The following is a 16,328-nucleotide window of genomic DNA, read 5'->3' on the forward strand; positions in this document are numbered from 1 at the left end:
TTGTGTTATTATGCTAGCTCCTTTATAAATTTATTTCTCACAGAGTAATGTATGAAGTGGATGCTTTTATTCCTATTTAAAGAAGCCGACGCTGTGTGGCAAGGTCCTAAGTGGCAGGTTTATGGACTCAGCCACTCCTGAGAGCTTAAACTGTATTAGTCTTATTTACAGTTAAAACCCAGCACTTAGCATAGTGCCTGGCACTCAGTTAATATTTAGGGAAGAAAGAGCGGGGAAGGGACTCTAGATCTGATAACAGTGCCATGTGTCACATCTGCCTTTAAGATGCTCTTAATAAGTATTTGCTCATTTGATTAGATTTTACAAGCCACTAGTTACTGGCATAGTACTAGGTACTAGGCCTCAGAGACTTCACTATAAGAAATACTAATACTTTGCTTATTAAAGACATATATTTCCTCAGGTGGTATTAAAAGAGCAATAGTATAAAAAGTTTAATTGAGAAAAAAACAGATACAATTTTAAAAATATAAATAAAAGTTTACTTCTAGGTTTCCTTATATAAAGAATTTGCGTTCAAAAAAAGAAAATACTTGGTTTAAGTATCATATTAAACTGAATATAATTTTTAACATAATTTCAACAGTGTTAGAGATATATCTAATATCTTAATAGTCAATTAACTTTGTGACTAAGAGTAAATATTATATATGTAAATTTCATAGACTCTTTAAGTATTCCTTAATTCATGAAAAAAGTTGTTAAAAATTATATCATTGTATTATGAACTTCATGATTTGGGGATAATATAGCCCTAGTATTTTTATATATATATATATATAAATCTACAAAGATATTTATGATTATACTTATCTTAAACTGAGGGCCTCACTGCAGCAATCACAAAAATGAAATATTCTTTATGACTTATTTAAAAAGCATGCTCCAGAAAGGCAAAAAAAGGTTTCCATTCTAATAAAACACACAGAATACCTAATACCATGCAGTAACATAAAACAAAAGTAAATACTGTGCCTAATCCCACATCCATCTTTCCAAAACATCAACAAACCATGCTACTGTGTTCTACTTTATATATAAAAATCTTTAAATACACCTCAGATTTCTTTATTTCTTTATCTGTTTTGTCTAACTCAAATTGTACATTCCCTGAGTTCACAGAAGACATAAGATTGAAAAATACTTCTCTAAAACAGTAATTTACAATAGTGGGTAAGCATTAAAATCAGTAGATGCTTTAATAAATACAGCTACTGGAGCCCTAGGCTAGACCTAATGGACAAAGTCTTTGGGGATGGAGCCCATGCACCTATAGTTTACAGAGAGCTCCATGGGCAATTCTCATGCACAGTCAAGGCTGAGAACCACAAAAAAGAAAGACTATACAAAGCTGCCTAGAAGCAGAAAATGTTAAAGCTGAATAGGCCCTTAAAGATCATTTAATCAACTCATTTTCCAGAGTATGAATTTGAAATCATGAGATGGTAAGTAAATTGTCCAAGATCACATAGCTATTAATGCCAGGAAGAGAACCAGGTCTACTGGCAGGCAGACTAGTGCTCTTTACATCACACAAGGCTGCCTTCTCCACTTGGGAAGAGGAAATGGTATTCATTCTTGATTATGCCACAAGATTAAACAGTATCATAGCATTCATATAGCAAATTCTCAGGGAAATGTGATTAAAAAAAAAAAAAACTTATCTCCTTTGGAAAAAATGGTGAAAAAAGGATCTAAACTGGAAATCTGTTTTGATGTATAAACAAGCTGAATAATTATAAAGTGCCTGGAAAAGGCACTCAACAAATGTTACTCCCTTTCAACACCACAACCTCCTCCCCCTTCCTTTTTGATTCTACATCAAGACATCTTCCCAGCTCTCAACTATGTCCCTTTTTATATTGTTTCTCCTAATTGGCAATGCCCTTTGACCTCTTCTTCAATGATGCTCATAAATTTCTCCAAGGCCCAGTTGAAGATGTGCCTTCTAAGAAATCTTCTGAACTAACTTACCCTATTCTAATTATTGTTTTGTCCTTCATTATCTAAATTGCTTATACTTTTAAATCATATACTTGCTTATACCTTCTTTTGAAGCTTTGTAATTATAATTACTTCCTAGTTGCTTTGTATGTTTTTATTTTCTTCCATAATTAGAACATAAGCTATCAGTGGACTAGAATATTAGCTCCCCAAAGACAAGGATACTGGTCTGTTTTGTTTACTGATAGATCGCAGGCACCTAAAACAATGTCAGGAACATAGAAGGTGCTCAATAAATACTTGTGGTGACTGAACAAATAGGCAAAGATTATTTTTTCTTCTATTAATGAATCTCTCCAACATGAAGACACAGATATGAAACATTAAACACTCTGAAAAAAACGAAGATAGATATGCTTGTACTTTAGAAAATTCACAGAATTTTTTTAAATTAATAAAGCTATAATAGATGAATCAACTCACTGGCTACAAGAAATCATTTAGCTTCTTCATTACATACTCTCAGTGATTCACTGAATATATACTGGCAGCTGATACACAGAAGGTAAAGGCTTTAATTAAGACCTAGAGTTTGAAATCCCTTCCTATGGTAAAGAACTGCTTAACTTTGTTCTCTTTTAAAACTCTGAATTAAGAAGACTAACGAAAAAACACTAATTTCTGGATTACTCAGGTTTCAAGTTATATAAAATAACAGTACATAATTTTTCCAAAACATAAGTTTAAGAGAGCAACTTTATCTTTTTTACAAACAACTTGTTTCACCCTATACATAAGTACCTGGAAGGCTGAAAACAGGATTGTATCTTTCTTGAAAATATTTTAAAAGTACAATTTTTGAGCCAAGCACATTCAATAACTATTTTTGATAGTGATAATTTTACAAGTTAGCCTTCCCAAATAAGGAAACACATTAACTCTGCCCAATATTACGTTAACAACCTAAATGGGAAAAGAATTTGAAAAAGAACAGATAAATGTACATGTATAACTGAATCACTTTGCTGTACACCTGACACTAACACAACATCGTTAATCAACTATACTCCAATGTAAAATAAAAAGTTAAAAAATAAAAAAATTTTGATTTTAATTTTAATTTAAAAAAATTCTACCCCCCCCCAAAATTACCTGCTTTTTAGCTTATGTAATTTAATCAAAATAAAAAAATCCAGCTACCCTATATATAGGACTGTACAAAGAATACATCAACATGGTTAGGCATTCAGTGACAAAACAGAATTGTGAAGGGTCAATATTTTTTCCTATTCATTTTAAGCCATATACCTCTACACATATGAAAAGATAACAGTGATAATCAGAATGCATTAAAAAACATGGCTGATTACATAATCTCAGAGGTCTTAGCTACTATGCTGTTGCTATTTTTCAACTGTCCAACTATAGGACAATTGAATGATTAGAAAACTCTAGTCTAAGTAAGTGAATTACACTGAGTGAGATTATATTGTATAGTGGAATGAATGGGCTTTGGAGTCAGACTGGGGCTCATATCCCAAGTCTTTCATCTCCTATCTGTTTGATCACAGGCAAAATGTTTAACTTCTCTGAGACTCAGTTTATCTATAAAATGGGCATAATAATTTCTCCCTTGCAGAGTTATGATGAAGATTTAAAAAGATAGTGTATCGCTCCTTTGCTTAAATCCTCCAATGATTCATTATAACTTATAAAATAAATTTCAAACTCCTTCAAAAACTACGTTTTTCCTTTCAGAGACAGGAACCATGTTTTCTGATCTCAACATTTCTTAAAATATGCAAGCAGAAATGTCCAATAGGTAGACAAAATATAGGCTTAAAGCAGGAACACAAGTAAGGGAAGACAACAGACAAGCAAAGTTCAGCATCATCAAGCATCCAGATCACAAATTTACTCAAAGACTGCTATCTTTGTAATTTGGATATACAAGTCTTTCTTCCTCCTACCTAATATCACTGTCATGGGGTTACTTCTTAATCCCTGCTTAACAGATATTTTCGCAGTAATGAGCTAAAACAATTTTTCAAATACCCTAGGACAAGTAAACTCCTTACCACTCTCCTCCCTTAGCATATCACAAGTTTTCTAATATTACAAATATGGTGATTTCAGCTTCTGTTTTAAGTAGTCCATTAAATTGTTAACCTTTGTGTTTATCTCCTACTTCTAAAGTAATTCTTTATTATTGGCCGGACACTAAAATTTAGCACGTTCCAAGTGGAAGCTGGACTCTAGTTACTTACTTCCAGACTCAACCTTAACTCTCTCCCAGGTTTTTCTCCCACGTATTGATGCCACTGTTTCCGCCACCAGAGAGTAAGCTCCTCTAAAGGTGGGAACCATATTACATCATCTATTCCCATAGCACTTAGCCTACCATCTCCAAAATATCTATGCCACTTGCACATACACATATTCAATAATTTCTTTGTTTTGTTTTGTCTTAATTCTCTATTTCCTAAAAGTCAAATAATTAAAACTAATTTGTGGCCTATCCTAGCTACCATTTACTGAATACTTCACTATGTATCACTCTGTATTTTTTTAATCTACAAAATATCATCATATTTTATCAACTCTAAAATATCATAGACTTAATTTTAGAGGTGTTAAAATGTGAAAAATAGTAAATGGTGACTATGAGGAGCCACTGATTAGAAGACACATTCCATTTTCAGAGATCTGAAAACACAAGGAAAAAATGTACAAGAAAGTGCTTATAAACTTTGTCCTACATTAATACCTGTTAAACAGGTTAGTTACCTGTTGCAATCCCCAGTAATTGGTGGAGAAATGGATCAAAAGCCAGCTGCTTTAACTACTTCCTCTCCATTAAGTAAAATATGTACATATGCAATATGTGTTGATATGCTCAGATTACTTGCAAAACTGTCTTGCATACATTTATTTCCCCAAACTTTTTATAAAAGAAGATAAAGTTCAAAAGTTCACTGACCACCTCCATGAAAAATTTCATAGTAATAACTAAAATCTAAAATTCATTTTGACACATTTTAGGCAAATAAATATGTCTGACTTTATTAATGGGAATGTTTTCTTCTCTCAAAATGGCACCACATACTGTAGTTTGTTGAGAATACAAAGAGATGAATTAAGTATTTTTCATAGATAAAATATATATTACAAATTAATACCAAAGTAATTTGCCAATATATGTACAATTAAACATTTAAAGACATATAATTTCCAAATGACTGTGCATTTTCACCTAATAAGCAGATATATCGACTGATAAATTTTATAATCACACAATAATACAGTTTCAAGTGTTTAGGGTATTGAATTATATATATATTACATTAAATAACACAGAACTTGATTCCAGAATAAAAAGCACTGTATTTTATCCATAAATATTTGCTAGTAGGATAGAAAAGGGAACATGGCAATGTGACATTATATTCAACCTCAACCTAAGGATATCTTAGTAAGGGAGTGAATAAAGAAAAAGCAGACAGAGTGGTAATTAGGCCAGTAATAATTTGGTAATGAAAATTTATTTCAGGTAGTAGATTTTTCTTTTTTTTAAGAATTGGTAGGAGTATTTAGAAAAGTCTAAACTTAGACTCTATCACAATTGAGCCTCAACTATAAGAAAGAACAGACTAAATTCCATTTCTCTCCCTCCCTTCGCCCTTCCTTCTGTGATAAATATCAACATTTCAAATTATTTTATGCTAGGGAAGAAGTAGCACATCTGTAGAACATAAAATAGGAAGAAAGAAAGAAGTATGGGGTTATGTTAAATAAATATATATATATCTGCAGAAGTTATTATTAAATGTCATTTTCTTTTAAGAGTGAAAACAATTGGTAACCAAAGATTAAAAGGCTCAGAAATTTATATTCAACCCAAGATCTGGTTCTAACATGACTTAACTGAAATAGATTTGTAGATGAGATTTACTCAATACTTTGTACATCAGGTATTCTCAATTTGTTAAAAAAGTATACTATGAATTAAGAATTAATAATTGTATCAAAATTCTCATCTTACTTCTCCATTTCTTAACGTTGTGATGGCTCCTCTTGCTACACCCATTCTAAATAGTGTTTCTGTGGCCTGTGAATGTAAAAAAAGCAAAAATATATCATCTGTAATCTGTATTCAACTGTACATCCCAACCCCAAAATGCAAAACATTCAACCCCTTACATTTTTTAGGAACTTCTAGAGAAGCATCAATAAGGCACCATAAGCTCTACATTATACTCTAGAAATATCATTTTCAGAATATTTTAATTCAATAAAGAGCTCAAACTGAAATATTTCAAAAGTTATTTTGATCTGCTATTATCACTCAATGCCTATAGTTTCAAATTAGCACACTTAAATAAGTTTAAAACTTAGTTTGGTTAACAAAGATTAAATAAAAATTTAGTACTTGAATTCAATTCAGAAATTATCATTTATTCTGATTTTTAGTTTCCATCTGATTTCAGTCCAAATCACTTGACTGGTACTGAAATACTGACAGAAGATGAAGTAATTCAGTGATGTCATATATTAAATAATACCTGAAAAGACTTAATACTTTCTATACACTAAAAATGAACAATCCTAAAAGGAACCTAAGAATTTTGTTTATAATAGCACCAAAAAAAAAGAAAAAAAGTTAAAATTAAAGGCATAGGAATAAATTTAACCAGAGAAGCAAAAGACTTGTTCATTGAAAACTATAAAACACTGCTGAAAGAGATCTAAAAACATATAAATAAATGGAAAGACATCCTGTGTTCATGAATTGGAAGACGTAATATTGTTAAGATGTCAATACTATCCAAAATGATCTATAGAGTCAATGCTATTCCCACTAAAATCCCAATGACTTCTTTACAGAAATACAAAAATCCATCCTAAAATTCATATGGAACCCAAAAGACCCCAAAGAGCCAAAATAATTTGAAAAAGAGGAACAAAGTTGGAGGACTCACACCTTCTGATTTCAAAACTTACTTTAAAGCTACAGTAATCATAAAGATATGTCATAAAGACAGACGTATAGGCCAATGAAATAGGAGAGAGCCTGAAATAAACCCTTGTATACGGTCTAATGATATTCTATAAAGGCACCGAGACCATTCTGTGGAGAAAGGACAGTCTTCTTAACAAATGATGCTGGGAAAATACCTGCAAAAGTATGAAGCTGAACCCTTACCTTATACCATACACAAAAATTAACTCAAAAGAGATCAAAGACTAAATGTAAGAGTTAAAACTATAAAACTCTTAGAAGAAAACACATTGTTTTCCATTCATGATTTGGTGTCTGATGAGGACCTGCTTCCTGGTTACTATAGATGATTTTACATGACTATCTTGTTTGCATCCTGACATGGCAGAGAACAAAGAGAAGCAAGCTCTCTCTGCACTCTTACAAGGGAACTAATCCCATTCATAAGGGCTCCTCGTCTAATCCTAATTACCTCCCAAAGGCCCCACCTCCTAATACCATAACACCGGGAGGAAAGGGTTTTGACATGAATTTTGGGGAACACAAATATTCAGTCCATAACAGGAGTATTCCAGTCAGAATGGGCAGTAAGTACAAAGACCAGTAGGTAGGATCATGTTTGGTACGTTCAAAGACAAGTAAGATGGCACATGAGGCTGAAAGAAAAAGATTACATGAGAGTCTGATTGAGAAAAGAGAAGATGCAAGTTCCTCTGTTTAATATGTCTTTTATTTTTCAATCTGGTATAAGAGGAATGCATTTCCAACCTTTATTAATCGAAAATATAATTCAAAGCATGCTCTACTAAACAAATTTTTAAGAATTAGTATATGAACAACAAAAAAAGAGAGAATTTAAATGTAAAAAGTGAATGCATCTAAAGAAATGCAGAGTGAAGAAGGGATAAGAAACTAGAGGAAACTGTAAGGAAACTTATGTATGTGTACAAAATCAGTGTGACCAGTGTAACATAAATAGCAGTGTAAACATATTTATTTAGTTATAAGGAAGCAAATAACAGAAGAAGTAAAGAAAAAGTTACAAGCAGCTGCCTCTGGGTTGTGGGACTCAGGCAGTGGAACAAGTAAATAAGAGTATTACTCTTTTTCTACTAGTTTGCAGCATACTATTTGACGGTTTAAACTACTTGTAAATCCTTGATCAAAAGTTTTTTTTTAACTTTTAAAGGAATAAGTAATCCCTAGTATCCAGTTTTGCAAAGAGGTCAAATAGTTTACAATTTTAATAGAGTGGTGTATGTAAGAACATAGTTGAGGACCGAATAAGAGGATATAAAGTCAAACAGTGTTAAGAGTCAACTCTTTCAAAAAGTTTCACAATAAAAGTGAGGAATGAGACTGAGTTGTTGCCAGAAAGAGCAGAGTTGAGAGAAAATTGACAACAGGATATTTTGAGGATAAAAGATTTAGACAAGTTTTTACTGGCTTAGTAGAAGTAGTCAGTAAGATGGAAGAAGTTACAGACACAGGAAGGACAATGGATCCTGACTGAAGGGCATTCCTGTAGAAGATGGTTAAGAGCACACAGAGCAATCTGTTAGCTATGTTACATGGGAGATGGTCCAGATATAGGTAAATGCTTTCCTTCCCTCTCTCTTTCCCTCTCTGAATTAGGAGACAGGATTAGAAAAAGGAGGGGCATGGGGTTGGTGTTTGATATCTACATGCTGTTAGAAAATGAAAAAACTTTTAGGATAAACACTGCTAAATTTGTGACTGCAGCACAACATGAATATGATTCCAATGCATAATTCACAGAGGGTTAAAATAGGCCACTAATGGGGAGGAAGAAAGGTTATTCATATATGCAAACAAAAAACAAGCGGTAAATGAATGACTTTGCTATGACAGAATTTTACTAAAGCATATACAACTAGATGTTGAAAGAATTTAGATGTTGAAAGGATTATTTACAGAAATCTTTATTAAAGGAAAAGAATTTCTCACCACTGATACACCGCATTTTTTTCTATTCTTAATGATAGGTACATTAAATTACATCTTCCATCTTCCTGTTTTTTTTTAAACTTTATTTAATCTAGTGATGTGATTAATAAGAGTCCTCAGCTAGGTCAGGTTAGTTACTGTATATATTTGAGGACCAAAAGGGGAAGAAAGGCAGAGGCAACAAGCACTTGGGATGAAATACACAGCTTCTCCTCTAAACCACATCAAACTACTTACTCTTTTGTGTCTCAAAAACCTGAGGCAGTTTGAAGATCTAATTCTTCTTCTGCACTTTCTCCAGTAGGAAAAGAATACCAAATTCAATCTTTTGTTTCCAACTAAATTGATTTATTTCATGAGCTCTTCCCAGCAACATGTTTAAGGACGTCTCATTCTAACAGCACTCTGTCAGTTCAGCTCAGCTTCCTTTGATTCCATAGGAAAGCACTGGAGTGAACAACATTCTTTTGACCTCTACTAAAGAGATAGCTTTTAATTTACTTGTTACCCAAACAACGACTAACAAGTATCCAAAACAATGAGATACAGGGCTAATTCTCAGCATTTGTAAATTTACCACCAGCAAATTCTTCATTGAAATTTCCCTCTCCTTGAGTTTTGATAACAACTAAAATGATTAATACTAAAAATGTTCATTAAACATCTTCTGTCAGTGGCAGGGAAAAAACCATATGTAGGTCCTCAGTTAAAAACAGGTTATCAAGAGAGACTGCTTTTAAGTAGAGTGTTAGATAAAAGTGACTTAGGAGACACGAAATCTAGATGTAAGAAATGCAAAGTTCTGGACTGGATCCTTGTGTTTTTGTGTGCAAATCAAAAAAGAGCCAGAAGGATATACAATGAATTGATAACAGTACTAATCTCTGAGTGGTTTTCTTTATTTTCTAATGTTCCATCATGCACATATACTGTTTGGTAACAATAAAAAGAAAAGTAACAATTTTTGTACACTAAAAGATAAAACAGATTTAAAACAGAATTTTGGAACAACATAAAATGTTATAATACAAGCAATACTACATTGAGTAGCTCCCTAAGTGAAAATAATCAAAAGTCAAAAGAGACTCATGTTATTACAGTTTAATGCTTTTTAATGCATTAAATCAACACAAAGTAAGTAAAATTAACAAGAAATATATATTTAATAGACTTTACCTTGAAAAGCAGTATGATTATAAAAACTTTAAAGCATCATATTAAAGAAAGACTTCATTGGGTTAATTTAACATGCAGTTTACAGATATAAATACAAAAGTTGTATTTAGCATATGTTTATTTCCTATTAGTCAAGCAACTAGAATTCTAGTTATCTAATTTCCACTATTTACTATCTGGGCAACCTTAGGCAGGTCATTTAAACTCTCTAAGCTCTGACCTCCTCTGTAGAAAGGTGACAGCTAATATCAACCTGTTTTCCTGTGGTGGTCAATGCAGGTGTTAACGTATGTGAAAAGCTCTGTAAAGAGCTAGATAAATGGAAAATACTGAATCCAAGGTCTAGTTTAAGACTTCCTGAGATGAAAAGATGTTTCAGAAATACTAATTTTTATGTATTCCCAGCGCCTTGCAAAAAATATAACAATATAGCATAAAGATTAAGAACGCAGGTTGTAGAGACAGACTGTTTAGTTCAAATTCTAGCTTTGCCATTTGTAAGATGTGTGATCCAAACAAGAAACTTACTTCTTTGAGTTCATTAACAGAATAAGGATAACAATGGTATGGAACTCAAGGAAAAGTGTAAGCGTTCAATAAATGATAATTTTATTACTATTAATATCTTAAAGGAAATGCAGAATTCCAATTCTACCTTAAAAAGTGGTCATCAGATTGCAATTAAAAATTACATCAGATGGCAATGAAAAAGGTACTACATAAAACAGTCAACCACAATTAGCACATTATGCCATATGGCTACTTATTTATGCTAAAATTCTTGACAAGACAACCAGAAAAAAAGAAAACTTACATTATTTCAAGAAGATTAATTTAGCAAAAGTCTTCAGAAATCATATGTAATAGTCAATCCCCAGCTGTTTATCCTGGCCATAGAAGAAAAGAGATTTAAATACTGAGGCTTTTCAGCACCAGCTGCTTCCCTCTTTATGATGATAAAAATACAAAGTAAAAAATAGAAAAACTGAGCATTAGCTATCTGCTTTTCACTAAAGAAGCACTGCATGTTACAAATCTACTCATATTCTTTCAAAATACACAAACGCATTAGCATAGCAACCAAGACCTTTGTGAGGTCCGCAAACCATTCTCACTCTCTTTCCTCCAGGCAGCTGCCTACAAGCCACCCCGTTCCAGCTCATTAATTACAATTCATAACTTCAGGACCCATGCACTGCAGCAGCTACAGCACAGGGAGCAAAACCTCTGAGAGAAACTCTTTCTAGTCAGAAAACAGGGAAGAGGGGCCCAAGTGAACCAGAGAATGTGTAGGGAATTAATCCCTGGTTCGGGGGAGGGATTCTGTCTTTTTTTTTTTTTCTCTTAACTCTGCCCCAAGGACAGGCCCCAATTATAAGATGAAGCAGCACCAGTGCAGGTAGTTAAAACTGGAAAATAAATTCTATTTTTCTGGGCAAAAGCATATGGAAAGGGGACCTCCGTAGTCCAAAGAAGAAAGGAAGAATGCCCATTATTTTTTTCACTCTTTTCTCTATTCACTTTGTCCCAACGGCAGACCCTGAAGAGTGTGTGCAGCTGTGATAGCAGAGCAGGCAGCTACAACTCTGAGAGAAGCCCTGTCTTTCTGGACAGAGGACCAGAAAGAGGAGACCCAGTGAAGCAGAGAATAAAGAGGCAATCCCTGAAAGGAAGAGCTGGAAAAGGAAATCCCTTAACTAAATCTGTGTTTGAACTAGCACAAATACAGAGCTCACCCTTCATCAGCATATGCATGGAACAGACCCAAGTAGCAAAGCGAAGGCTTTCAGGGCAAAACTACAATTAAAACTACCACCCAAGTCCCAGCATGGCCCACGAGTGGCACACAGTCAGGACAGACGCAAAGCAACATAGGAAAGGCAACTGACATTGGAACTACTGCACACTGAAGACGAGACAGAACTTGCAGTCTGAATCTAACAGGTGACTGCTTACTACTAAAGAAAAAAATAATGATAAATAAATAACTAATAATAAATGTTTAAAAGATCAACACTCTCCAGAGGAGTTTAACAGGATCCAGAGTCTCACAACCTGACATTCAAAATGTCAAGGACCAATCCAAAATTACTCAACCTGAAAAGAACAAAAAATCGTTACCACATCTCAAAGAAAAGACAATCAGATGTTGAAATCACCAGACAGAGCCTGTAAAGGAGCTATTATAACTGTGTTCCATGAGGTAAGGTTAAACACACTTTTTTTTTTTTTAATTGATTATTTTTCCATATTTATTTATAACCATCAATAGTACTGTTACTTTTTTCTTTTTTCAGTTTTTTGTTTGTTTGTTTTTTAAACTTTGGGTTTATTTATTTATTTTTGGCTGTGTTGGGTCTTCGTTTCTGTGCGAGGGCTTTCTCTAGTTGCGGCAAGTGGGGGCCACTCTTCATCGCGGTGCGTGGGCCTCTCACCATTGCGGCCTCTCTTGTCGTGGAGCACAGGCTCCAGACACGCAGGCTCAGTAATTGTGGTTCACAGGCCCAGATGCTCCGTGGCATGTGGGATCTTCCCAGAACAGGGCTCGAACCCGTGTCCACTGCATTGGCAGGCAGAGTCTCAACCACTGCGCCACCAGGGAAGCCCTAAACACACTTTCAATGGATGGAAAGAGAAGTTCTCAGCAGAGAAACAGAAACTTTAAAAAGTGGAACTTCTAGAACTGAAAAATACAATATCAGAAATAAAAAATTCAGTAGACGGGGGCTCAACAGCAGAATGAAGAGAAAAGAGAAAAGAATCAGTGAACTTGATGATAAATAAATAAAGATTATCCAGTCTACAGAAGAGAGAGGAAAAAAGATTGAAAACAGAAACTGAGCAGAACCCCACAGACTTGAAGGAGAATAGCAAAAGATCTAGCATTTGTATCATCAGAAACCTAGAAAGAGAGGAAAAACAGATTGACATATGTTTCTCTATATATTGATATAGAGAAGATATATGAAGAATAGCTAAAAACTTCTGAAATTTGGTGAGACAAACATTTACAGATTTAAGCTCAGTGAACCTCAAGTAAGATATGCACAAAGAAAACTATACCTAGACATATCATAAACAAAAATGCTGAAATCCAAATATAAAGAAAGGATCTTGAGAGTAGCCAAAATATATATATACATATGTATATGTTATATAGTGGAACAACTATTAAAATGATTATGGATTTGCCATCAGAAACCATAAGAAACCATGGAAGCAAGAGGAGAAAATATCTTTTAAGGTTTTGAACTATAAACCCAGAATTCTATATCCAGCAAAAATATCCTTCAGGAATGAAGGCAAAATAAAGACATTCTCATGTAAAAGAGACTAAGAATCTGTCACCAGCAGAAATGCTTTAAGGAAATGCTAAAGAAGTTTCCAGAGGCTGAAGAGAAATAATCCTAGAAATAGATCCACAGTGTATGTTCAATTGATTTTCTACAGAAGTATCAAGGTACATGGGAAAAGACTAGTCTTTTCAACCTACGGCGCTTTAACAATTGAATTTCTGAACCGAAATATATGAACTTCGACCTACACCTCACTCCATACACAAAAACTAACTTAAAATGGAACACAGACTTAAATGCTGGTGCTCAAACCATAAAACTTATGCAAAAAAACACTGGAAAGAAACACTTTATAATTTGATTTAGGCAAATATATGATACACAGGGGGGAAAAAAGAATACAACATTGAAGAAGAAATTCATTATGGCAGTTACTATCCAAAGATGGCCACACTAATTTAATATCCTATCCCACATGTACTTCTTAAAATGTGACATTGACTCTCCTCCATATGTCATATATTCCCTGCCCTTGAACCTGGGACCTTTGAAACTACCTTGGTAACTGTAACTTAAACGTAATGAGGCAGAAATGATGCTGATTTTTAAGGCTAAATCATAATGGGCAAAATGGCTTCTGCCCGGTGTTCTCACTTTGTCTGGACATGCGCCTTTGGAGCCCTGAGCTACCAAGTAAGAAGTCCAACTACCTTTAAAAGGTAATTTTTACATAGTTTTTCACCATGCTAGAAAAACTATGTAAAAAGAGAGAGAGATGCCCCAGCTATTCCAACACACAGCTATTCAACTACTCCGAGCCAAGGTGCCATTCATGTGAGTGAGTCTTCAGATGATTCCAGCCTTTAGCTTTCAAGGTGTACCAGCCAATGTCAAGGAGAACAGTCATAGGCTATTCCAGGCAAGCCCTTCCCAAACTGCAGATTCATGCAAAGTAAATACTATTGTTATTTTTAGCCACTAAACTTTGAGTAGTTTGTTACACAGCATCAGATAACCATACATTGATAAAAATGTGCCTTTAATAAAAATTAAAGGCCTTTTGCTCTTGAAAGACTCAACTGAGAAAATGAAAAAGCAAACCACAGACTCACAGAAACTATCTGCAAAAATATATCTGACAAAGCACTTGCATTCAGAATATATAAATAATTCTTACAACTCAAAAATGACATATAACCAAACAAATTAAAATGAGCAAAATATGTCAACAGACCCTTCATCCAAAGAAAAAAGATATGTACACCCATACATATAGTATATTCATTTATAATATGTATGCATGCACATATGTGTGTATATATTGTGTATGTACATATACACTTATAAACACACAACATACATATACATGAATGGGCAAAAAGTCAACAGAAAGATGTTCAACATCATTAACTTTTACGGAAATGCAAATTAAAACGACAAATAGATACTACTACACATGCACAAAAATGGCTAAAAATACTAGAAAGAATAACAACAGCAAGTGATAGTGGGAATATGGAGCTACTAGAACTCTCATACGTTGCTGGTGGGAACACAAAATGGTACAGTCGCTTTGGAAAACAGCTGGGCAGTTTTCTATGAAGTTAAACATAAACTTACCATAAGACCCAGCAATTCTATCCCTAGGTATCTACCAAAGATAAATGAAAACATATGTCCATTTGTATGAATTGTAGAAAAGCCAAAATTACAGTGACAGAGAGCTTATCAGTGACTGCTTGGGACCCAAGAGATATGGGGGGAGGGAACTGACTGCAAAGGAAAAAGTGAGACTTTTTTAGGGAAGAAATTCTGTTTGATTATGGTTGTAGTCACATAACTATAAACATCTGTCAAAACTCATCAAACTGTACACTTAAAACAGGTGATAATCATTAAATATAAAGCTGTTTAAAAAAAAAACGCACACCTGTCCCTCTCCCCAGAGCAGTTCCCAACTAATTGGTAACTTAATCATCACCAACCATTAGGAAAAACCTGGGTACTACTCTAATGACAAATTTCATAGGAAGAATACATACATGCTTTAGATACAGATTTCATCTCAAATTCATATAAACTGGGGGCACAGGTAGAGGATGACCAAAGCAGAAGAAAATTAGCAATAACACTAAAGCCAACAATAAATGCAAGAGATGAATAATCTAGGAAAGATACAGTCTGCATGTCACACTCAGAGGAAGACTTAGGGATCCAGGAAGAGTAAATTGTTATGAAAACTCCACATTCCACACAAAATTCTACATTATCACCATTTAGGAACCACTGCCTTATTATATACACTTAACTTGATAATTACGGAAAATAAGTACTATATATACAACTGGGCAACTGGCAAACAAAAATCACCAATCTCACCTTCACTTGCAGATGAATGTTCTTGTACCTGTGTTTTCCATCCACTATTTGCCCAAGCAGAAACTTGAGTCATCCGTGAATCTTTCTTTTCTCTCAACAACCTATAATACTTGTTATGAGTAATATTTATTATAGCATTTTACTTATAATACTTATTAGAGTATAATACTTATTAGAGTAATTACCTATTCATCTAAAATTCTCACTAGACCATAGGCTATATTTCACTCATCATTATACCCCTAGCATCTAACGCCTCAGAAACACTTAATTGTTCAATGAATGCAAGAATTAAGAACTAATGAATAAGTAGTTATTTGGACTATGTCAAGTAAGCACTTATTTATTGATAGTTTGGGGGTATGTGCTTTACCAAGGTGTGAACAAATATGTCCCAAACTATATTATAACAATTTCAAATGCTGAATGTATAACTCATTAACCTTTCATGTTAATGAAATCAACTTGATCTTTTTAGACATCACAAATGTCATAATCTGTTTTCATTCACTACACAGGAAATATGCATTACATATGGAGACAAT

At 33.8% G+C, this 16,328-nt stretch overlaps 1 protein-coding gene across 5 annotated transcripts in view; it reads right to left on the bottom strand.

Moving 5' to 3' along the window:
• The window catches only part of TMEM135 (transmembrane protein 135), a 251,260-nt gene that overhangs the window by 138,473 nt on the left and 96,459 nt on the right, over positions 1–16,328 (bottom strand). For 3 of the 5 annotated variants that reach the window (XM_082410211.1, XM_082410213.1, XM_082410215.1), the window contains one exon: positions 6,008–6,073. The exons of 1 other annotated variant lie outside the window; for it this stretch is intronic. In XM_082410211.1, the coding sequence (XP_082266337.1) occupies positions 6,008–6,073 (66 nt within the window). Of the gene's footprint in view, positions 1–6,007; positions 6,074–10,922; positions 10,996–16,328 lie in introns of those variants that run through there. One more of the 5 variants, XM_082410214.1, reaches the window with a different exon arrangement.

This window comes from Balaenoptera physalus (assembly GCF_965194825.1).
Source record: "Balaenoptera physalus genome assembly, chromosome: 10".
In the NCBI taxonomy this organism is placed as follows: domain Eukaryota; kingdom Metazoa; phylum Chordata; class Mammalia; order Artiodactyla; family Balaenopteridae; genus Balaenoptera; species Balaenoptera physalus.